Here is a 26,031-nt window from a genome sequence, read left to right as displayed (position 1 = left end):
TTATCGGATCATTCGTTATGATCGGTATTCGTTATTTTGGATAATTCTTAATTTCGAATGCATTCGTATTTGTTCCTTTCCATTCGTTTAGATGCAGCATTCATTACTTTGGATAATTTGTTTTCATGCTTTCTGACAATTCGTTTTCGTATGCATTCGTAAAAAGAGCCTTTCGTTCATTTGGATGCTTCCAAATGAACAAATATGCAGAATTTCGTCTGAAAATAAATTCGTAACCAAATGAATTGCATATGTCTAGCCTCCATCATCCATAAATGGAAAAAGTTTGGAACCACCAGGACTCGTCCTAGAGGGGGTCACCCAGCCAAACTGAGCGATCGGGGGAGAAGGGCCTTAGTCAGGGCGGTGACCAAAAACCTGATGGTCACTCTGACAGGGCTCCAGCGTTTCTCTATAGAGAGAGGAGAACCTTCCAGAAGAACAACCATCTCTGCAGCACTTCACCAATTAGGCTTGTATGGTAAAGTGAAAAATAAAAAAATCAATGAATCCTCCAGCCCGAAAAATTTACTAAATTAACCACCAGCTCTGTAGCACAAAGTTGAGGAGGCTCTAAATCAATATTCGGCATAGGCAACGGTCCCCAACTTCAAGCGCCTTTCATCGCTTAGGCGAGAACTGCATCTCCATGTTTCAGACACCACCAGGCTTGGTATACAAAATAGCAGACAGGAATATTTCGAGCATGGAGACAAAAACAGCAAACTCCTAGCGATGCTAGCACAGCAGGATAGGCCCTTAGCTGTTATATCAGAAATCCTCACGGCAAAGGGAGTGATGGTCACCTCTCAGGAGGATATTCTATCTGCATTCACCAAGTTTTATACCTCTCTGTATGTTTCCTCACTCCCTGGCAGTTTTGACTCTACACCTATGAACTCCATGTTGGACACGCTGGCACTGGGATGGCTCTCTGATGCGGAGAGACAACTCCTTGTCTCAGAGATCACACCAGAAGAAGTCACAATGACCATCAGATCTTTCTCGGCAGAAAAGACCCTGGGGTCAGATGGACTGCTCATAGAGTATTATAGAGCCCACACAGAACTGCTTGCCCCCAAACTAGCTCACATGTTTCAAGCCTGTCTCCAACAGGGCTCCTTACCGTCCTCTATGTGGGAAGCCCATATCGTTCTCATTCCACAGCCTAATAAGGACTCTAAGTTGTGCGCCTCTTACAGGCCGATAGCACTTCTAAATTGTGACCTAAAAATACTAACCAAGTTATTGGACACTAGACTTAATAAGGTAATAAAATCTCTGATAGACTCTGATCAAACAGGCTTTATGCCAGGTAGGTCCACAGACATTAACATACGTAGACTGTATTCTAATATTCATGCCCCCCATACTAATTAGGGCACTAGGACCATTGCCACCCTTGATATGGAAAAGGCATTTGACACGGTGGAGTGGGAGGTGCTTAGAAGAATGGGTTTCCCACTGAAATGTATTGCCTGGATACGCACACTGTACACCGGTCCCCTGGCATCCATTAAAATAAATGGCTCCCTGTCTCTTCCGTTCCCCCTGCAGAGGGGCACCAGACAGGGATGCCCTCTCTCCCCGGCCTTATTCGCCCTGGCTATGGAACCTATAGCTGAGGCCCTCAGGAGCTTGGCCGAGGTCCGTGGTCTTAGGGTGGGCTGGCTGGAGGAGAGAGTGGCTCTTTACGCGGATGATTTACTGCTATTTTTAAACAACGCTGGTGACTCTCTGTGGGGTGCACTTGGAATCATGGACGCCTTCTCCGCCTTTACAGGGTTGAGGGTGAATTGGCACAAGTTTCAGCTCTTTCCGGTGGATGAGGGGGCCAGGTCCTCCTCACCCTCCCCTATCCCACTTCATTGGGTTGATAAGTTTACCTATTTAGGTATCATCATCTCAAGAGAGGGCAGGGACTTTGTCCAGCTCAATCTTGACCCTGTCTCGGTAGTAACTAAATCCAAACTGAAGGCGTGGAGCAATCTTCCCCTTTCACTCATGGGGTGCATCAACCTTCTTAAAATAAATGTATAGAAATGGGGGGGGGGAAGGAGGGTATGGGACTTTATATGAAACACCCTGAGGTGCCTCCATCCCGTGGGACTTTAGATGAAGCACCTTAAGGTGCCTCCATCCCTTATGTCATTATAAGAAAGGAAGTTGGGACTTTGTATGAAGTAGTGGAGGTGAATTAATAAAATATAAACACATTTATTTAGTAGCATCGATCTACATACATAAAAATATTTTATATCCTGTATGCACAAGAGGCGTGCACAGGGCTGAGTGTATAGAATGGAAAAATACCTGCATAACATCATATGGTCAGAATGATGAACATATATATATATATATATATATATATATATATATATATATATATATATACACATAAAAATGACATGTCTATGTCACAAACAGCAGGCTTAACACCGGCACCTGCACCCGCAAGGTATATCTGTATCCACCAGATGGTATAGAAATGAAATATATTATTAGTCAATGAGTGGTTGGATAAATGGAATAAATCACAATCCATATGAGGTATATGGCTGCGGCATCAAAATAGAGCTCATCAGGAGCGGATGCGTCAGACATTTCTATGGAATAAAAAGATTTAAGGAAATATACTTATCAAAGGAATTCAAAAAATGTTATTTCTATAGCTATAGATGGTAAACCATTAGCACTCACCAACCCAGGCATGGGCCGCAAAGTGGGATGATCGGTGCAGGGTCGGCCGAGCAACATAGCCTCAACGCGGGAGCTGAGGCGGCATAAAACAAGGAAACAACATCGCAAGGGCTTGAGGGGTAGATGGGAGCTCTCTATGGCCAGAAAGGTAGTGTGTGATTGTGGAGCAAGGATGTCTGGGAACAACATATTAAGTATGTGTGTGAATAAAATGATAAAATAAAATAATATAGTAACACCAATGGGTGAACCCAGTGTACCTCCATAAAAGAAGTGTGTAGATGATGGGAAAAATAGAAAAAGTACAGATAGTGCCCAAGAATGTAAAAAGTGTCTGTCTTCCATCCATATTATTTGCCCTTGATTGCATGTGGTATTCTCGTCAGCAACTATATTATAATTTGCTGCAGGTTTATGCTTATCTTTCTCACACACAGACACTTTTTACATTCTTGGGCACTATCTGTACTTTTTCTATTTTTCCCATCATCTACACACTTCTTTTATGGAGCTACACTGGGTTCACCCATTGGTGTTACTATATTATTTTATTTTATCATTTTATTCACACACATACTTAATATGTTGTTCCCAGACATCCTTGCTCCACAATCACACACTACCTTTCTGGCCATAGAGAGCTCCCATCTACCCCTCAAGCCCTTGCGATGTTGTTTCCTTGTTTTATGCCGCCTCAGATCCCGCGTTGAGGCTATGTTGCTCGGCCGACCCTGCACCGATCATCCCACTTTGCGGCCCATGCCTGGGTTGATGAGTGCTAATGGTTTACCATCTATAGCTATAGAAATAACATTTTTTGAATTCCTTTGATAAGTATATTTCCTTAAATCTTTTTATTCCATAGAAATGTCTGACGCATCCGCTCCTGACGAGTGGGCAAACCCACGAAACGCGTAGAGCTCTATTTTGATGCCACAGCCATATTCCTCATACGGATTGTGATTTATTCCATTTATCCAACCACTCATTGACTAATAATATATTTCATTTCTATACCATCTGGTGGATACAGATGTACCTTGCGGGTGCAGGTGCCGGTGTTAAGCCTGCTGTTTGTGACATAGACATGTCATTTTTATGTGTATATTTTTATGTGTATATATATGTTCATCATTCTGACCATATGATGTTATGCAGGTATTTTTCCATTCTATACACTCAGCCCTGTGCACGCCTCTTGTGCATACAGGATATAAAATATTTTTATGTATGTAGACCGATGCTACTAAATAAATGTGTTTATATTTTATTAATTCACCTCCACTACTTCATTGCTTCATACAAAGTCCCAACTTCCTTTCTTATAATTCTTAAAATAAAAGTCCTCCCCAAATTTACGTACATTTTTAGGAATGCCCCACAATGGCTGACCAGAACCTTCTTTAATTCTCTTAAACAAATCTTCCTCTCCTTTATTTGGGGGCCAAAACCACCTAGATTCAAATACACCACTCTGATCAGGCCTGTGGACAGTGGGGGTTTGGCTCTTCCTGATTGTCACAAGTATTTCTTGGCCACTCAGATTGTAACCGCCCATTGGTGGTTGCAGCCAGACCTGACCCATTCCGTGACGGTGCTGGAGGCGGCTATAGTGGGGTCTCTGGAGGCCTTGAAGGGGTTTCTATTCAGGGGGCCAAAAACACCCCACTGCCTCACCCCTTCTATGCGCACCACTATGCGGGCGTGGAAGGTGGGTGAGGCGCTGAGGGCACCCCAGCCGAACTCCTGGTCTTCTCACACCCCCCTGTGGCTGAACCCTAATCTATCACAGTTCAGTGCCATCCGGGATCCACAGGCCTGGGCCAAATACAAAATTCTGACCCATGAGCATGTCATCACCAACGGAGAGCTCACTCCCTTTCATATATTGCGTGCCAAATTTAATGTACCTGCAGGTATCTTCAAATCACTCATGCCTACAGGTGTCAGTTCTTAGGCCAACCAATTATAATGGAATATTCGGAACTCGAATCCACCATTCAGGTAAAAAGTGGGAGAAACCCACTTCTCAGATCTACGGGTCCCTGCTAGTTGCTGCCATCCCCGAGATGTCCTCCCTCCACAGGAAATGGGTGGGGGACATACCGGAGCTGGATGAAGATGACTTGAGTGAGGTTTGTGATTTTCCATTCTCCCCTCTGGTCTCAACCAGGGACCAACTGGTCAAATACAAAATTGTACACAGAGTTCCCTACATGCCCCACAGGTCACACCAGATGTCGCCGGCGTATTCACCGGCGTGTTGGCGCTGTTCTTACCAGCTGGAGGACTTCTTTCACATTTTCTGGGCTTGCCCAGCAATTGTACATTATTGGAAAGAAGTACTCCAAGTGATCACTAAGGTCACTAAGACTAGTGTCCCCTATGACCCTAAACATTGTCTGGGACTGGTAGAACAAATATCAATTCTCAGAGCTAGAAAAATACTCATATCCCTGTTATTGTATTATGCACGTAAGGCCATCACGATGAACTGGAAACAATCATCTCCCCCCTCTGTCAGATTCTGGAAAAACCTAGTGAACGCCAGTTTACCCCTTTATAAAGTTACCTACTTGGGCAGGGGTTGCCCACAAAAATTTGAAAAGGTATGGACCTGTTGGCTAGACGATAATACCAAACTGCAAATGATGCAGTAACCAACTCCTAGATTAACATTATGGTTATAGAATGTTAGTATATTGACCCAATTTCTCTCATGTCACAATATCCTGTCATTATATTATTGAGCACAGATTCTCCTGAACTAAACCTCTCCCCCCATTGGGGTATAGATAAGTAAGATTGTTTATGTTGTATAATGTGCCCTGTTTCGGTCTGTTGCCGCATCAGAGGATCTGCCCCTGCGTGGGCTATGTTTGGCCCCTGTGTGGGCAATTTTGTATGCTAATGGAAAACTCAATAAAAAAAAGATTTTGCAAAAAAAAAAATTAACCACCAGCTGTTTCATCCTTAGGACGGGATACCTGCCCTATTAAAGCAAAGAACTATATGTCAAAATAAGACTGAATGGGACGAAAAAAGAAAAATTGTCACGGAAACGCCAGATAAGGGAAGGGTCAATCACAGCTTTATGATGAAATTAATTAGACTTTATTGATGAAAAAGATGCACACCTAATGATAGGTTAATATAAGAGGCAACGCTATGTTCTATATAGAACTGTACCTCTCACTATACCCAATCACAATGATAAAAACATACTGCAGTTAGCAATAACATTATTATAAAAAACAGACACAGAACACTGTAAATACCATCACCCCAAACCATCAGCCTCCCTTCTCCAGATGAAAGTAGCACATGTAATTCCCAATAAAGATGTCTTCTTGGTATTGGAACCTCCAAATTGCCTTATTGTTAAAGTATCATGTAGCCGTATAGAGATATTAGCATAGTTCTCTCCACAACGGGAAATAAGTTGATACAATAAGGAGGAAATAACGTAGCTTATTTTCTTGAACGTGGGAGCAAACAGCCACACCAGCCCCTTTTTGAAATGTCAGTCATTAAAGACAAATAGTGCTGTAAGTTCAGAAGGCTCAGAATATTGCAGTCCCCTTTGATTAAGCATATATTTCACATAAATTGCCACATAATGGATCCAGTATATGCCAGGGTTCTCCGTTTCTGAGTATGACTAGGCAGTAATCGGGGCCAATAGCATGGATAAAGAGTTATATGTGTCTCACAAATCTCACACGTCACATAGACCTCCACAGTCCACAAAAGGAACAGGTGAATATGGACAAGAGGGGTTCAGACGAAGCTACCCATCAGGGCTCTTACCGCTCGTATCGATCACCACCTCAGCCAAAGTAAGTTTCTGTTTCTATGGTCTCTCCATATGGAGGCCGTTTGGAATGAACTGTGATATCTCTGAATTGCACATTTTTAATGGCTGCCGGCTGTTCAAGTCCCAGGTATATAATCCAGAGATGCTTCCTGGGGATATTCAGTCACATGACTTGTCAGATGATGTCTGGAACACATCTTAAGTTGTTGCAAGGTAGGCTATTTCATGCACCACTCTTTAGATGTTGAAGATTGTAACGAAAAAACCCTTATATTTCTGGATAAGGAGACATGTTCATGCTCGGTGTTGTGCTCTGCATAGAGTACGTTGACGCGTTTTGTGCACATCAGTGCACTTCATCCTGACCTGACTTTGTCCGTTATTTCCTCCTTATTGTGTCAACTTATTTCCCGTTGTGGAGAGAACTATGCTAATATCTCTATATGGCTACATGATACTTTAACAATAAGGCAATTTGGAGGTTCCAATACCAAGAAGACATCTTGGGAGTTACATGTGCTACTTTCATCTGGAGAAGGGAGACTGATGGTTTGGGGTGGTGGTATTTACAGTACTCTGTGCCTGCTTTTAAAAATAACGTTATTGCTAACTGCAGTATGTTTTTATCATTGTGATTGGGTATAGTGAGAGATGCAGTTCTATATAGAACATAGTGTTGCCTTTTATATTTCCCTATCATTGGGTGTGCATCTTTTTCATCAATAAAGTCCTATTAATTTCATCATAAAGCTGTGGTTAACCCTTCCCTTATCTGGCGTTCCCGGGACAATTTCTCTTCAGTTTTGTATGGTAAAGTGGCCAGACGGAAGCAACTCCTCAGTAAAATGCACAAGACAGCCTGCTTGGAGTTTGTCAAAAGGCACCTGAAGGACTCTCGGACCATGAGAAACAAAATTCTCTGGTCTGATGATACAAAGATTGAACTCTTTGGCCTGAATGGCAAGGGTCATGTCTGGAGGAAACCAGGCACTGCTTATCACTTATCAATACCATCCCTACGGTGAAGCATGGTGCATGGCGGTGGAAGCATCATGCTGTGGGGATGTTTTTCAGCAGCAGGAACTGGGAGACTAGTCAGGATCATGGGAAAGATGAATGCAGCAATGTACAGAGACATCCTTGAGGAAAACCTGAGTGCTCTGGACCTCAGACTGGGGCGAAGGTTCATCTTCCAACAGGACAACGGCCCTAAGCACACAGCCAAGGTAACAAAGAAGTGGCTATGGGACAACTCTGAATGTCCTTGAGTGGCCCAGCCAGAGCCCAGACTTGAACCCAATTGAACATCTCTAGAGACATCTGAAAATGGTTGTGCACCGACGCTCCCCATCCAACCTGATGGTGCTTGAGGGGTCCTGCAAAGAAGAATGGGAGAAACTGCCCAAAAATAGGTGTGCTAAGCTTCTTGAATCATACTCAAAAAGACTCAAGGCTGTAATTGGTGCCAAAGGTGTTTCAACAAAGTATTGAGCAAAGGCTGTGAATACTTATATACACGTGATTTTTAATTTTTTTTATTTTTAGGATTTCAAACAAACTTATTTCACGCTGTCAGTATGGGGTATTTGTAGAATTTTGAAGAAAATAATTAATTCAATCCATTTTGGAATAAGGCTGTATGCAAAATGTGGAAAAAGTGAAGCACTGTGAATACTTTCCGGATGCACTGTACATTGTGTTTTCACGAAAAAAAGTGTATTTTTTCCTGAGAATGTGCGCTTGATAAACCTCTGTGCAAACATTGTGCGACATAAATTGCAACAACCATTTTATTCCCTAGCGTCTCTGCTTTTAAAAAAAGTATATATAATGTTTGGAGGTTTTAAGTAATTTTCTAGCAAAAAAAAAAAATGCAGATTTTTACATGTGTGAAAGAAATATTAGAATTGGCCCCAGATGGAAATGACTACTGGCATACTGGTACATAGGGAAGCTGGAATTTAGGGGAAAACAAAAAAAAAGGTGAACTTAGCCTTTAAGATTAGAGTTTTTTTTTTTTTTTAATTGGGAAATCCAACTTTATTGAACGTAAACTTACAGGTGTACATTTAGCATTTGACATATTCCATTGCATAAGTACAAAGATATACAGTACATATGTATGCCACTGCATTCTGTTGCCTACAATTAACAACAGTTAAAAAAAGACCTTTGGCACATACAGTATAGCATTACTAAACCAAATTTATTCGTACTTCCTAAGTTTGTCAGACTTTGTAGTCCCTGTCCCCAACAGAGCATTACAAGCGGAGTGGGTGGTATTTGGTTTTTAGCTCCTTAAATACAGGTTTCTCCGTCTTCCAACCATCTGTCCCATACCTTCGAGTATTTTTGTGTGCATCCTCTGTGTATATAAATCAATTTTTTGTACGGAAGGGTAATGTTTACATACCTTTTCCAACTCGATATACTAGGAGGTAGGGTTTGCATCCAGGAGCGAGCTATAACTTTCCTAGCTATAAATAAAGTTTCATGTATGAAAGCAGCATGGAACTTGTCTAGATCTGTATCAGGTAACAGACCCAGAACACATAGCCTTGGGTCTAGGACAACTGGGGAGCCCATTTTGTCATACAGAAATTTTATCACTTGTACCCAGTACTCTTGCAATATGGGGCATTCCCATATCAAGTGGTAGAAGGTGCCTGGCCCATAGGTACATAAGGGGCATGTTGATCTATGTGGAATTTAGCCAGCCTCTGCGGTGTCAAGTATGCTTGGTGGACAATATATAGCTGTGTCAATCTGTCTGATAGTTTAGGTGAGGTCGTTTTGACATTTTCTAGTATTTCATCCCAGTCTGAGTCATTAATAGCTCCCACATTCCTTTCCCATCCTGATTTGGCCTTTTATACTATTGTCAATATCCCAGGGATTCGAATGGTGTAATGTAAACTTGAGATTCGTTTTTGGGATTCAGCGCCCAGAATTATGTCCAGGACCTGAGGGTGTACAATAGTACCCATTGTGTTTCTGAATTGGGAACGTAGAGCATGGCGGAGGTGCAGGTATCTGAACAATAGGTTATGCGGAACTGAGTATTCGTCTTTGAGGGATTGGAATGATTTGGGCCGCGCATCAGTCATGACCCGGTGGAGGTATAGTATCCTGTACTTGGCCCATATAGTTGGGTCCGATACATTTCTAAGCTCTGGCATGTGATTATTAAGCCATAGGGGGGAATGAGAGTGTATGTGCCCCAGTTTTAGCCTTATCAGAGTTATTTCCCATATTTTTCGGTGATGTGAGAGCATTCCTACATTGAATCTGGGAAGTCCTTTACGCACTTGTCCCCCTCTAAAGATAGCTTGCAGAGGAGTTGACAGTGGACTCCTTGGATCCTCGCACACTAACATTTTGTAGCGTTGCATTTCAGTCTTATTAAAATAGTACATATGGGATAGTTGTGCAGCAATGTAATATTCCTGCAAGTCAGGCAGTGCAGTACCCCCCATAGATGTGGGACTTTTAGGAATATGCCAGGCCAGTTTGTGCCTTCCGTGACCCCATACGAATGAGTTAAGGATAGCTACCATATATAAAATTTTAGGCAGTAAAATCATCTTAATGATGTTTATCCGTCCCATTACCCCCAAGGGCAATCTGGACCAGGCTTGTGTTTTGGTTTTTATCAAGGAGAACAACGGTTCCACATTGTTAGTAATGTAGTCCCCTAACACCCGCGTGACCAATACCCCTAGATATTTAATCATGTTTACTCTGGTTAAGGGAAGTTCCGGGTGTGTAGGCGGAGGGGGAAAATGATCTATAGGGAGTATCTGGGATTTATCCCAATTTATGCGTAATCCTGAGAAGCTTCCCATCTTTTCAATGATTCCTAACGCTGTCTGAAGCGATGTGCCCTGATCCGCCAGGTAAAGGATAGTGTCATCCGTGTATAGGCCTATTTTTTCAGTGTAGGTATCTATGCGTAGTCCAGCTATCCCTGGCTCTGACCATATGGCGATCGCCAGCGGTTAAGCCGCCAGTGCATACAAAAGAGGGGAGAGGGGGCACCCCTGACGCGTGCCTCTCTCTAGGGGGAACTGATCTGATAACCACCCATTTATGAACACTCTTGCTTTTGGTGTTTGGTATAAAATTTGCACCCATTTGATGAAGTTCGGTCCAAAGCCAAATTCCTTTAGACACTCCCATAAAAATAACCATTCCACCGAGTCAAAGGCCTTGGCTGTATCCAAGGCCACCACTACTCTAGTTCCGTGATTTTCGTGTTGGGCTTGGAGATTCATAAATAGCCTCCTGGTATTCATGGCCGTATTTTTCCCTGGCATAAAGCCAGTTTGATCAGGGTGTACTAACGACAAAATGGCCTTATTGAGGCGTGAAGCAAGTATCTTAGCTAGCAGTTTTATATCTACTTGAAGTAAAGAAATAGGTCGGTATTACTCTGGATAGCGGGTATCTTTCCCTGATTTGGGTAGGACTATTATTTGTGCTTCTTGCATGGAGGGGGGGAGCATTCCTGTTTCAAAGATATTGTGATATAATTGTTTGAGCTTTAGGATAAGTATCTCCGAAAAAGTATCATAAAATTCCAAAGGTAGGCCATCTGACCCTGGCGCCTTGGATTTAGCTAGGTGGGATATAGCCTCTGCAATGTTATCCTGTGTTATAGGGGCTTCAAGCATCTCAACTTGCTCTGTGTTGAGTCTGGGGAATTGTATTGTATGCAGGTAGTTCTGGATATCCTGCTGGGAGTAAGTGCTCTGTGATTTATACAGTTCACCATAGAATGACTGAAACCTGGCCAAGATTAGAGTTTTTTTTAGGTTTTGCCTGGTCCCCATTTTAATGGTCTGACAGCTACACCTGAATGTTTTTCTATAGTTTTCCTAGAGCTGAGGGAGAGCATGCAAAATCTGGGGAAACACTGCATAGAAAACAATCCGCTCCCCCTGGGTAAATATCATCTGGATCTATTGCTAGTTCATCTGTCACCTCTGTCCTGGAATAGCCTTGCACTGCTACTGCTAATATGGTTCCCCAACCTCTTTTAAAAAGCTGTTAATCTATTGGCATCACTCTGTAGTTATGAGTCACATATGCAACGGGGCTAACTCTGCAAGACAGAGTATTTAAAAAGTAGAAATTAACTGTCCCATGTCCGACCTAAAGTGCATGTAAATCCTAACTATGAACTTCTCATACTTGCTCCCTTTTGATCTGTTAAAAACATTGAAAGTGATCAGTTATATAAGTTTGATAAGTGCAAAATTGATACGTTGGTTCTGCTGGAAGTCTCGTTGGCTGAGAATTTCGTGTGCTGTTAGCAGTTTCATTATGCCTAGCTATCTCTGACAACTACAGAACTCCTCTATTCAGTTCTGCAGAGGGGAAGGTGTTTGTAGTCCAAATCAGAACCGCCTGTATGATGCTGCTCTATAGATACAGCACTAGTAACCCATTCCACCCTTAGACAGGCAATGTGTTACTGGAAGGATTGCCAAAGGAAAACTACCAGGAAAAAAAAATTTAAAAAAATGATGCAGCCACCACATTTTAGGATTATGATATATTACAGCTGCAACATACGTATATATTTTTTATTAATCATAAGTATGTTTTACAGTGGCCTAGGATTGCCACACAATGGTGCTGTTGAATAAAGTGAGTGGTGATTGCGCTGTGATGAAAAGGGGAAGGGGGAAGAGGAAAGGGAAGGGGCTAGCTCAAATGTATAGAGAGGTGAGTGAAAAAATAAAAAAATAATATATTTAAAAAAATATAATAAGCATGAGGGCTAGTATCATACTAGCACATGAAAAATATTGTAAATACTGAAACAAAAGAAAAGAAAGTTCTCAGTGCAAAGGGGCTAGTATCATACTAGCACATATGTGGTAACTCAGCAAATACTTATTAGAAGAAAAATCTCAGTGCAAAAGGGCTAGTATCATACTAGCACATATGTGGTAACTCAGCAAATACTTATTGGTGACTCCAAGTAAATAAATAAATGGTGAACAATCCCACCACCTAGTAGTACAAAGTGCTCAAACAATGAGTCATCAGTTCCAAAAAGGCAAAATGAAAAAAATATACAAAATATAACAGTATAATGAAATGTAATAAAGTGCGGTCTCATGGGCACTAAATCCGAATAGAATGAGGAAACAAAATTGCCTAAAACATATAAAAAGCTATAAAATGAGTGAAAAATACAGTGTGGGTACAAAAAAAAAAAAAAAAAAAAAAAATATATATATATATATATATATATATATATATATATATATATATATATATATATATATATATATATATATATTAAACCAAATAAAAATATATAAATCAAAAAAAGTCCATGTGCCTGAGCACATAAAAAATATTGTAAATACTGAAACGAAAAAAAAAAAAAAGGAATCTTAGTGCAAAAGGGCTAGTATCATACTAGCACATATGTGGTAACTCAACAAATTCTTATTAGTGACTCCAAGTAAATAAATAAATGGTGAACAGTCCTACCACCTTGTAGTACAAAGTGCTCAAACAATGAGTCATCAGTTCCAAAAAGGCAAGTCCACAAGCCACAGGAAAGGGAAAAAAAGTCTTCAGTGGGGACACCTCTGTGCTCGCAAGCAGCTCACCTTACTGCTGCAAGACAACAGCTTGTAATCCAATAACAAATCACCAGCAGGCCAGGGTCCCATCCAGTAGTTCAGGCGATTCGGGTGGTGGGTGTGCAGGATGGTATATAAAAAACATAAGCAGACAGTAAATAGTATAACTCCGTGGCGGCCAGAGTGGAAAAAGGGACAGGACACAGAAGGGGGATGCACTCACTTTTGTAAAATGAGTGTGGGCGTCAATCCAACGAACGCCGAGTTCGTATACCTCAAAAGGGTGTCTTCAAACCGTCCTCAATGCTCGTCACAATGAGATGAATATATGTGGAGTGTTGGAAGAGAGTGCACATAGCATGATCCCATATATAAATCAGTTTATTAGGTTAAAAACAACATAGTACACTTACATTTAGCAGAAGGCTATAGTAAAAAACATCCACGAGCACCGAGCTCGTATCCTATCGTCAGTCTGTGACAGTTCCCATGCTCCAATCCTGACGCGTATCGTCACGTCACGTCACGTGACTTCATCAAAGAATGGTGCTGTTACTCTCAACTTGGTAATAGTAACAGTTGGTGCTGAAATGTCTAATTCAGCTTTTTTCAACCAGAGGAAACCCCAGGGTTTCTTCAAAGGTTTGCTAGGGGTTCCTTGAGCAATAAGCTCAATTTCTGCTTCTCAGATAAGTAACCACTGACACCGCTATCTTTATAGCTATCTGTAAGGGAGGATTTTTTCCCACTGACCCATACTGTAAGGCGCATTCTTTCCACACACCCGCTATTTTTAAGTATCATTGTTTTACAATGACCACATAAGCATAGCTCCCAACTGTCCCTGATTTTGAGGGACTATCCCTTATTTGGAACAAAGTCCCTCTGTCCCTCTTTCCTCCTCATTTGTCCCTCATTTTGATATAGTTGTATATAAAATGCACTTTTTATCTTTCATAAAAGTTTTTCCCAGTTCTAAAAAGTGCCAAAAGTTCTAAATTGCTGCATTTGTAAATTTAAAAAATCAGTATAAAGGAATAGTAGTGGTTAAAAAAAACACTTGTGGGTTTAACTAATAGTTTTTTTGTATAACTCTCTTTAAGGGGCGTGACAGGGTGTGTGTGTGTGTGTGTGTGTGTGTGTGTGTGTGTGTGTCATATGCATACATACTTTTAATAATCGGTGTCCCCCCAATCCCATCTCAAAAAGTTGGGAGGTATGCATATGTAATGGGGCCCTTCTCCCTGTGACTACCAGACCAAGGTGGCTCTTTTATCTCCTATCATTTTGAAGTCTCAGGTTTCTCCTTGTAGCTCCGCTCTTTAACTTTTCTTGACACATCTTTATCTTTAAGCATTACTGACCTCCTGGTGTTTTTTTTTCCAGGATTTTTTGAGCACTCAACTTCCTTATACCTCTGATTCTTATGTTAATAGAAATCTATCCATGAGGGTGGTATGATCCCATACTCCTCTCTGCAATGAAGACTCCCTTTTTTCATAATTCTTAGCTGAACTTCTTTATTTTTTATTCTTTTTTTTAATTTAGAAGGTAAAAGTTACACAACAAAGCCTATTGGGCATACCCAGGCTTGGAATTAGAAAACAAGGTGACAAGAAAACAAAAACATAGAAAAACATGGTGGTTGGTAACCAAAGCTTAAGGTGACCTCATTCAAGGTAGCTGGAAAGTGCAAAGTAGACATCTTAAGACTTTTTCCCAGTGCACATAACCAAGTAAGAAAGGTACTCAGAATCAAAACAGTGCATACTATGGAGGCATTGCCGATGACCTGACATTATCCCTGGACTCTGTTCAAATATTCCACACCTTAAACAAAAAAAAATTTGGGCATCCCCTAGATTTGTAGGTAAATTAATACAATGGGACCATTTTGTTGACAACAGACTTCCAATAATCTAAGGTAGGGGCAAGGGAAGATTTCCATTTGAGGAGTATGGACTTACGTGCATAAAACAATAAAAGGCCATCAGAGTTCTCATAGCCCTAGAGGTAGCCAGTAAATGAACTAGACTTAAATTACAGACGTCAATTATTGGTACAGCTATGGTGGTGACCGTACAGATACATTGAGAAACGATGGACCAGAATAATTTTATACCCGGACACTCTCAAAACACATGCAGGAACGTGGCAGGATCTGCCGTACAGCGCCAACATTGTGAGGAGTGTGAGGGATAAATCTTATGTAACCTTTGAGGCGTTACAATTTAAGATTCTTCATAGAATTTATCTATTAGCCTGTCTCTGGCAGAGACCAAGCTTTGCATGGGATAGTCCCAAACATCCTCCCAGTCCTCTGAATCTAACTTTGAAACCTCTGCGCGCCAGCAGGATAGGAGCCTCTCAAGGCCATCGTGTACAGTGGGCTGAAGGGTCTTATATATGGAAGAGAGAGATTTCTCTAGAATATGCTCACGTAGTAGGGATTAAATTCCTGATGAGGTGATGGTTACAGGCTGATTGCCAAATTGCAACTGGAAGGCATGTCGCAACTGGAGGTATGTGAATAAATATGAGTTAGGGAGGGCATATTTCACTTTAGAAAAAAAAAGAAAGTGGAGTAGATGTGGCGCTGTTCTGTTAATTCATACACCTAGCCACATGCAATGTGACTTGTGATAAAAGTAAAAAAATAACTAGGATAAGAAGGGGGATATCTTAAGAGGATGTGCAAACATGCACTAATGAATTAGCATACACCTAATTAAGTGACCGTTCCCTGGTACTTAAACGTAGGTAATTAATAACCTAAACCTATCAGTAATCTATAAGTGGCTAATAAAGATCCCAAATAATTATAAATAGATACATTAAAAAAATACAAAAATGTGAAATTAGTGAAAATAATAGAAATAATAACATTTATAGATGATAAACTTATGTAATGGTGAGCTTGAATTCCAAAAAGGGACAATCCAATCACATATAAAAACAAACGTTATAACCAAGTAAACTATAGCCCCATTGTTTCAAAAAATCAGACGTTTATGTACAATAAAGTGCTTCTGTGCTGGTGAGGAATAGCACTGATCTATTCCGCTTTTCAAAAGGTGATTGCAGCATGCGTGTCTTATCCGTGCTCTTATTGTTTCTGCACTCACCGGAATTTTCTCCTGCTCCTGGGGTGTGAAGCATTCACAGTATCTGCCACTATGTAGCACTCTAAAGACTGGCCAATCACCGATATTTTGAAGGTCCTCCAATCATATATCCTTACTGTCCTCCATTCATGATTCCAAACTTATCTATTGCTTCAAGCTTCAAGCAATAGATACGTTTGGAATAATGGATGGAGGACAGTAAGGATATATGATTGGAGGACCTTCAAAATATCGGTGATTGGCCAGTCTTTAGAGTGCTACATAGTGGCAGATACTGTGAATGCTTCACACCCCAAGAGAGGGAGAAAATTCCGGTGAGTGCAGCCACAATAACAGTGCGCTGTCAATCATAATAATGGCGGGGCGGGGAATCAGCGATCGGTGTTCTCACTTACAATACCTGAGACAGTGTGTGAGATCCCCGCTGTGTCATACAAGTGATTACTGATAATCCCTGCTCTGCACTGGTGGTCCCTGGCATGGTGGTCCCTGACATGGTGGTCCCTGACAAGCGTCACTGGTGGTCCCCGACATTGCTGCATTGGTGGTCCCTGACAAGTGCCACTGGTGGTCCCTGACACGGTGATCCCTGACATTCAGCACTGGTGGTCCCTGACATTCGGCTCTGGTGGTCCCTGACATGCGGCACTGGTGGACACTGATAAGCTGCACTGGTTTGCATTTATATTAAATGTATTAATTTAATTTACATTTATTTATTAAAGGCATTTAATTAATATTATATTAATATGCATTTATATTAAAATGCTTTGCATTTATAAGGCTGTAACCTATCTTCCCGTGTATGTATGACTTGCTGGCTGCAGAATGAGGGGTGTGATTTATCTTGAAGTGGGCGAGTTCACATTTATATGTACAAGCCTAGTGTACCTCCCACAGTCACTCCTATCCCAAGGATTCATGGGAAATGTAGTCTGATTACAGTTAGAGAGAGAAGAGGGTATGATGCAATCACTGTTCTAAGAGATCCTCCCTGCCAGAAAAGATGATGCTTTTTTTGAATCACAAAACTGACTGCCTGAAAATTCAATCACTCATATATCGGTAAAAAATGTCACAAATGTACTAACTGTTTAGTATTTTGTGTGTGTGTGTGAGGGGGGGGGTGTACTCATGGGGGAGTTTTTGAAAATCCCAGAGTTCTGCCTTAAAGGCATCCCACACCAACTGTGTGGATGCAGAGGATTTGCTCATCTCCCAGCTTCACGTGCCAGAGTCCTTCAGCAGCTCCTGTACCCTCTCATTATGAAGCCATTTAGAGTCTAGGCACCAGCACCCCAAGGATTTATCCACACCCCCACCTCCACAGTAATTTCCATCAGGGAGTGGTCTGAAATGTCTGCCGGCAAGTAGGAAGCTACCCGCATGGCAGATAGCATCAGCCTAGAGCTGAACGCTAAGTCAATACGGGAACCAGATTTATGTGAGGCAGAATAATGTGAGTAAAAACGGTCTGGGGGAACTTTGCCTCTCCAGATTTCTGTCAGGTCAAAGGTGTGAGCCCAGGACCTGAGGTCCACACTGGACTGTCGCTAAGGGTTGGAGGAGTCTAAGTCAGCCTGCAAGACTGAATTAATGTCCCCAGCCCATATAACTAGTGAGCTGTAGTGGCGCCATTTTCACTTGGATGGTATACAATATGCCAGGAGAAAAAGGCAGAGGAAAATAAACATTGACAAATGCATATTTCACTGTACCAATTTCCAGAACTAAAATTATGTATCTGCCCCCTGGATCGAAACATACATGAATTACCTTATGACGCATACACACGAGCAGACTTTCCGGCAGACTTGGTCCGGCGGACCGGACTCCTTCGGACAATTCGATCGTGTGGGGGCTCCAGCGGACTTTTTTTCCCAAAAGTCCGACGGACCTAGAAATAGAACATGTTTCAAATCTTTCCGACGGACTCGAGTCCGGTCGAAAAATCCGCTCGTCTGCATGCTAGTCCGACGGACTAAAACCGACGCTAGGGCAGCTATTGGCTACTGGCTATCAAATTCCTTGTTTTAGTCCGGTCGTACGTCATCACGTAGGAATCTGTCGGACTTTAGTGTGATCGTGTGTAGGCAAGTCCGTTCGTTAGGAAAGTCCGTCAGATAGACCGTCGGACCAGTCCGGTCGAAAAGTCAGCTCGTGTGTACGCGGCATAACATGCAAGAGATTTATTTAAAAGAATGGCAACTCCCCCGGCATAACTGGAATAGGTGGCGTGAAATGCCTGTTGCACCCATGCTATGTGGTGGGGTAAAATTTTGTTCCCTAAAAGGTGAGTTTCCTGTAAAAAGAGGATATGAGGTTTATGAGTTTTAAGGAATTTAAACTTTAGGGGACCTTTTAAATTTGTTGTTGAGACCCCTTATGTTCCAAGAAACTAGTTTCAGTTCCATAGGTACACTATAGTATATAAAAATAACAAAATGGGCACAGGGTACAATAAGGTATGGGAGACGTCTAGAAACCAACCAGAAGGAAGAAAAGGGGACCTGCCCGCTGGGGGGAGTCGCCACACCTCCAAGTTCAACAGCACAGAGGAAAATAACCTTAGTTAGCCACTTCATATCCTGGCTATAGTCAAATGACATCCGCAGATGGGATCTCCCATCCTGGGCGGGCGTCATATGATGTCCTCAGCTTCGCACCGCGTCACTGAGGAGCCGATGCACGCGCCCAGTGGCCGCAATGTCCGCCGAGTACCCGCGATCGCTCATGACAGAGCAGGAATGTGGATCTGTGTGTGTAAACGCACAGATCCACGTCCTGTCAGGGGAGAGGAGACAGATCGTGTGTTCCTACTATATAGTAACACGATCGGTCTCCTCCCCCAGTCAGTCCTATCCCCCCACAGTTAGAACACACAGTGAGGGAACACAATTAACCCCTTGATCGCCCTCTAGTGTTAATCCCTTCCCTGCCAGTGACATTTATACAGTAATCAATTGCTATTTATAGCTCTGATCGCTGTATAAATGTAAATGGTTTCAAAAAAGTGTCTGATCTGTCCGCCGCAATGTCGCAGTCACGATAAAATCATCGCCATTACTAGTAAAAAAAAAAAAAATAATAATAAAAATGCCATAAATCAATAACCTGTTTTGTAGGCACTATAACTTTTGCGCAAACCAATCAATGTACGCTTATTGCGATTTTTTTTTTCTTTTATTTACCAAAAATATGTAGAAGAATACATATTGGGCTAAACTGAGGAAAACATTTGTTTTTTAAAAAAAATTGAGATATTTATTATAGCAAAAAGTAATATTGTGTTTTTTTTTAAATTTTATGCTTTTTTTTGTTTATAGTGCAAAAAATAAAAAACGCAGAGGTGATCAAATACCACCAAAAGAAAGCTCTATTTGTGGGGAAAAAGGACGTAAATTTTGTTTGGGTACACCGTTGCACGACTGCGCAAGTAGTTAAAGCGACGCAGTGCCATATTGCAAAAAATGGCCTGGGCTGAAGTGGTTAAAGCACTCCAGCTAGTAAGGATAAACATTAAGTGAAACACGTGGTTACCATATGACACAAACATAGTGAACACAGTATAGATAACAAACTCCCTACTGACCAGCGACCCCAACAACTATGCCAGTCAGTTTGATTCCCATAACTAAGAAAAAGTCTGTTTTCTTTGAAGAAATTCCTGGAGGCTGCAATAGTAAAACCGCTGATTCTACTTCAGGCAGAACTGGAGGGGTTAGGTGTGTAAAATAGGTAAATACCATGCGAGGTAGCTCCGGTGAAGGAAGGTACCAGAAGAAGAGTGTATTTAGGACTATAAGGAAATAGGACTATAAGGACTGCTTACTTCCAGGAACTCTTTGAAGGAAGGCATCACCAGCTGTAGATCAAACGTAACAGCCCCAAGGAGTATTGCCGTCAGTAACTTGAGACAGTGCGTCTTATGTGAGAAACAAAGGAGCCAACCAGCATCAGGTTAGGTAGTGAGGAGGCCAAATGAGCTGTATAACAAAAGACAAGTAACTGGATAAACAGACAACTTAAAGGATGGGTCTAAATGAAAGAGGCCATTCTCAGAGCATCTCATAAAAGCTAAGTCTGAAGTCTGAAGTGGAATATCGTGCTCACCGCAGGGTATTCAGCCAGTCATCCGCATCAGCCGGGGAGTCGAAGAAACAAACTGAGCCATTATATGGGACCCAGAGACGGCTAGGGTACAAGATGCTGTATTTATAGTTCTTTTCACGTAGACGCCTACTAACCTCATTAAAGGTTTTCCTCTTGCATTGGAGCTCAGCAGAAAAATCCGGAAACAGGACAGAGGTGTTGCCGTACGAATGTGTGGGGTATTTGCGAGCCCCTGATAGGATTCTATATCGATCCCTATAGTTAAGAAGACGAAAAAAGAAGGGACGAAGATTTGCTCCAGGGATGGCATGACCCGTGGGTACACGATGGGCACGTTCAACAACATAGGTTGAGGAGACTTCATCAAAGCCTAGCAAGTTCTTAAAGAATCCCTCCGCAAACTCAGCTGGCTGATTACCCTCCTCACCGTCCGGGAGTCCAAGGACATGGACGTTGTTGTGCCTCACTCTGTTTTCTGTGTCATCTGATTTTAGTGACCAGCATTTGTATTGTGCATTGCAAGTCAGCTATTGTGTTGGTGTGAGAGGCTGTGAGGTCCTCAGTGGCAAATATTCTGGATTCTGAGTCGGTCAGCCGACCTCTGATTTTATCCAGGTAATTTCTTATAAGATTACATTCTTCCATGATCTATTCGCACAAGCAAGGAGGTTTTGCTTTGTTCAGTGGCAGCCACTATCGTGCCAGTACCGTCCTGAGGGGGGGGGGGGCAGGGGGCACTGCAGCCGAAGATTCCCCAGGCTTCATACCTAGTCCCGCCAGCAGTGCCTGCACCCTCCCAACAAGGATGGCGTCGGGTTGTGCAGAAGGGACAGGTGGAGGGCAGTTTGGCATGGACAACTTAGAAGCACGGTTCTTGGGGCCCATTAGGTCTGGAGCCAAATGTATCAAACTCCGCTGAGCCGAAGGCTGTGTACCCTGCACTCCCCTGCCAAATACTATCACCTTGAATGTCACTTCAGTAGGATGAGGCTGGTAGGTAGCAGGCCCATGCAGTAGTGCACACTGAGAGGTTCTCCAGCGGGGTCACACGAGACGCACAGCAGCCAGGAGATAGCCAGTCATACATGGGGGAAGATAGTCACTGCAAGATACTCACCAAGGGCACGGCCTACAGAGTAGCTGTAGGCTCCAAGGTGATGGCAGGCCTCAGGACTGCGGACTGCGGCCCCTGTGCCACAGCCCCCTCCAATCCAGTCGGATCCCCAGGAGATCGGGAGCAATAGCTGGGAGCAGGAAGCGTGGCAGGACTCCGCCACACATTCACTCTGTCACGCTGCAGATGAAAGGAGTCCGGCCTCAAGGACAAGATGGTGGCGGATCATAGGAATGTGGAAGACCACGCCCTCTTCTCCAGCCACTCCACTCGCAGATCCCCTCCAGGCTGCAGGATCACAGTTAAAGAGCAAATAGTCCCAGCAGCAGATGTAAGAAAGTGCGGGGTCAGCTGGGGCCGCTGATGTTTTTTTTTATGCCGTCAAGATGGTAGCGAATCGCAGTCTAGGCCGCAGACAGCGATGCTCCCTGGAGGGACCGGTCGGCCAGGAAATAAGCCCTGGAGAGGATGCGTGGAAAGGAGTAGGAGATGCTGAGCTGTTTGATGGTCTCTCCAAGCTCGTAGGCAGTCGGATGGTAAAGGATGGGAGTCAGGATGGTCCGGAGCTCCTCGCCAAAATGTCCACCGTGGCTCACATCCTTTAATGCCCCCCTTAGCTGCACTTCTTGAAATGCTTTGCTTTTCTCAGGCCCTGAAGACCTTCACCAAAGAAGTCATTGGCTTAGTTTTTCCCATAGTCCCTGCTCAGCCAGGAATTCTATTGCCTATCCTCTTGAGGTATAGCAGATCTTTTCCCATTTAGCCCTTTGTATTCACAATTGTGAAATTGTGGGGGTACTCTGCTTCACATACTCCCTCTTCCCATGTTGTTTCTCTACTTTTTATTCTCCTCCTGCATTAAGTAATCTGGAATTTGGACTGTGTAAAAAGCTGATCCTTTGGTTCAGTCATATCCGATAACTGTTTTTTCACAGTTTTTTTTTTTTCTTGGAAGAGAAGAGAAGAGAAGAGGGAAGAAGACGTCTCAAAAGACCGGGCTCCTCCGCTAGCAAAAGAGCGGCAAAAGAGCAGAAGATAGCGGAGGAGTCCGGCAGAAGGAAGAAGGCACCGGAGAAGAACCAGAGAGCGCGGAGTCGACACCGGAGAGAGGGAGAAGAGGCCTGAGAGACCCCTGAAGTCGGCAGAAGACCCCCCGAAGTCGGAAGAAGACCCCCGGAGCTGCCTAATAAATTATTTTTAAAACCTGTGTTGTGTTGTTTTTTTTATTGACACTTTTTTTCCCCAGGTGAATGGGTAGGGGTACGATGTACCCCATACTCATTCACATAGGGTGGGGGGCCGGGATCTGGGGGCCCCCTTATTAAAGGGGGCTTCCGGATTCCGATAAGCCCCCCGCCCGCAGACCCCGACAACCAATGGCCAGGGTTCTGGTTGATAGTTATTCCCGCACTATCATGTGTTGGTGTCTACAAGTATGGAAAAGCTGCTTGCACCGCAAAGGGTCCCACTTGGCCCTACAGTGAAAATAAGTGAAGGGTATGGTGCTGCGCTAATCCAGTAGAAGGTAGAAAATGTTGTTAAAAGGTAGTGGTGTATAACATATATCCTAGTGGGTGGATATGCGTGCTAGTAAGGTATTGCAACTTCAGGCTGTGGAACCAGGAATATCATAAATAGAAAATAAAAATATATATAAAGTGCCAAGTGCATAAATAATATACTATAGCATAAACTTGCTAAAATTGTGAATAGTGTTCAAATAGGTGACATGGTGTCAAACACTTCAGTGCAACCAATATAGTGCCTTAATGAGGGTAAGCACTAGAAAGCTCAAAACATAACGGCATAGATAAAATATCATGTACTGGTATGTTCATCAAATAAATAATAGTGCAAATGGTGACAAATTAAATCCTATACAGTGCAGAGGATGCTGCAATCCTGTGTGTCATGCACAAACAGGGATATACTGTGATCTCAATGTGTCAAATGAAAAATACACACTGTGACAAATATTCTACAGATGTGTCAGGGGCACTGTATACACATGGAAAAATACACAATATGGTGCCTCGTGAAATAAATAAAAATAAATCAAGTGACGGGGGGATTAGTCCATAATGGATAAATAAAGCATCCAGTGATTTCACACAGAGCAAGAAGATTTTGCGTAGGGCATATGGTGAGTGTATGCCATAAGGTGTATCAACCAGGGAAATTAACACCATGAATCCTCTTCGTGACAAGCAATCCTCCACTTGTAAGTAATGGCCCCTTACCACATCTCACTAGGATAACAGCGTGAACAGCAGAGCTGATGTAGGCTCCTTTTCATAAACCTGCCCCGGCTATGTTCTCCAGACTCTAGGTCCCTCCAGAGATGTAATGGCCATAGATGGAAGAAAGGGAATACCTCATAGTGTAGTATTAGATTTTCAAACAGCCGAAGTTTATTAGGATAAAAGTACTCACATTAACAAATACAGCAATACAGCATATCACCAACGAGCGGCGAGCTCGTCTACGTCCGTCAATGGGATGTGCCTCTCCTGTCCCTACGCGTGACGTGCCTTGTGACTTCATCAGGGGATGAACGGCCAGGGTTGTCGGAAAGAGGCCCTTGTCCTCATCAACATGGGGACGAGGTGCTTTGGGGTGGGGGGCCCACAGGGCGCCCCCCTTGCCTCAAAGCACCAACCCCCCCATCTTGAGGGCATGTGGCCTGGTACGGTTCAGGAGGGGGGGCCACTCGCTCGTCCCCACCCCCTTTCCTGACCGACCGGGCTGCGTGCTCGGATAAGGGTCTGGTATGGATTTTGGGGGACCCCCATGCCTTTTTCTCGGCGTAGGGGGTGCCCCTTGGAATCCATACCAGACCGAAGGGCTTGGTATGCTCTTGGAGGGGAACCCATGCCAATTTTTTATTTAAAATTTGGCGTGGAGTTCCCCCTCAAGATTCATACCAGACACAGTGCCTGGTATTGGCGGGGATCCAAGTCGGATCCCCGTTCAATACGAGTCGGTACCCTGTCGGGTTGCTATGGAAATGGCAAACCACAGCTAAATGCAACCGCAGCTAATCGTACTGTACAAATGCAGCTGATCGCAGTGCCTGGTGTCTTGAATTTCACAGAAAAAAAAAGCCGTCCGTGTGAAAGGCGCCTAACTCAGGTGCTGTCCATTTCTTCTGATCATCCTTGAGATGGTTGTACACCTTCATTTGAGTAAAGCTGTATTTGATTATACTGATTGGACTTGATTAGGAAAGCCACACACCTGTCTATATAAGACCTTACAGCTCAGTGCATGTCAGAGCAAATGAGAATCATGAGGTCAAAGGAACTGCCTGAAGAGCTCAGAGACAGAATTGTGGCAAGGCACAGATCTGGCCAAGGTTACAAAAAAATTCTGCTGCACTTAAGGTTCCTAAGAGCACAGTGGCCTCCATAATCCTTAAATGGAAGACGTTTGGGACGACCAGAACCCTTCCTAGAGCTGGCCACCTAGCCAAAAGATGGTTGCAATCGAGGGAAAGATGAATGTGGCCAAGTACAGGGATATCCTGGAAAAAAACCTTCTCCAGAGTGCTCAGGACCTCAGACTGGGCTGAAGGTTTACCTTCCAACAAGACAATGACCCTAAGCACACATCTAGAAATAACGAAGGAGTGGCTTCACAACAACTCCGTGACTGTTCTTGAATGGTCCAGCCAGAGCCCTGACTTAAACCCAATTGAGCCCCTCTGGAGAAACCTAAAAATGGCTGTCCACCAACGTTTACCATCCAACCTGACAGAACTGGAGAGGATCTGCAAGGAGGAATGGCAGAGGATCCCCAAATCCAGGTGTGAAAAACTTGTATCTTTGCATCTTTCCCAAAAAGACTCATGGCTGTATTAGATCAAAAGGGTGCTTCTACTAAATACTGAGTAAAGGGTCTGAATATTTAGGACCATGTGATATTTCATTTTTTCCTTTTTTAATAAATCTGCAAAAATGTCAACAATATTGTGTTTTTCTGTCAATATGGGGTGCTGTGTGTACATTAATGAGGAAAAAAAATGAACTTAAATGATTTTAGCAAATGGCTGCAATATAACAAAGAGTGAAAAATTTAAGGGGGTCTGAATACTTTCCGTCCCCACTGTATATATTAAGAAAGTTTCTTGTAGACATGCATTGAGCCATCAATGGATGTGTCCAGTAGCAATGAACTCTGGTCCTCTCACGCAATTTTCTACGTCTTTGGAGCCTCAGCAAAAGCAACATCAGGAGCATTTAATGGGATCCATATTAACAAACCAACCAAAAATAACAGCTAGCTACAAGCACATTACTTTCTCATTTGGGAGGGTCTCCTGAGGTTATCTTTAGTAAACGCTCCTGAACGCAAATGCGGGTAAACGCTGCTAAACACGTTTTTAAACGTGGATTACTAGCTGTGATGTTCCAGCGTTCAGGAGAGGTTGAGAAACCTCCCGTGTACATGAACCCTAAGTGTGTTTCCTTCATTCCCAGAAGCAAATAGCCTTCTTTTGCTATGCTTTCTGTAAAGTAAACAGACAGGATCCAGATTTGTTACAGAGTTTTCCTCAGT

The 26,031-nt window shown here is 42.9% G+C and overlaps 1 protein-coding gene across 1 annotated transcript in view; it reads left to right on the top strand.

The window, feature by feature from the left end:
- The window catches only part of DNLZ (DNL-type zinc finger), a 49,582-nt gene extending 26,939 nt beyond the window's left edge, over positions 1-22,643 (top strand). Inside the window, exon 3 of the mRNA XM_073599654.1 lies at positions 22,430-22,643. Coding sequence (XP_073455755.1) covers positions 22,430-22,484 — 55 coding nt within the window. The 3' untranslated portion in view covers positions 22,485-22,643. The remainder of the gene's footprint in view (positions 1-22,429) is intronic.
- The last annotated feature ends 3,388 nt before the right edge of the window (positions 22,644-26,031 follow it).

Source organism: Aquarana catesbeiana, linkage group LG09 (assembly GCF_042186555.1).
Source record: "Aquarana catesbeiana isolate 2022-GZ linkage group LG09, ASM4218655v1, whole genome shotgun sequence".
Taxonomy (NCBI): Eukaryota; Metazoa; Chordata; class Amphibia; order Anura; family Ranidae; genus Aquarana; species Aquarana catesbeiana.
The sequence above is the reverse complement of the archived record's forward strand: the minus strand, read 5'-3'. Positions and strand labels throughout refer to the sequence as shown.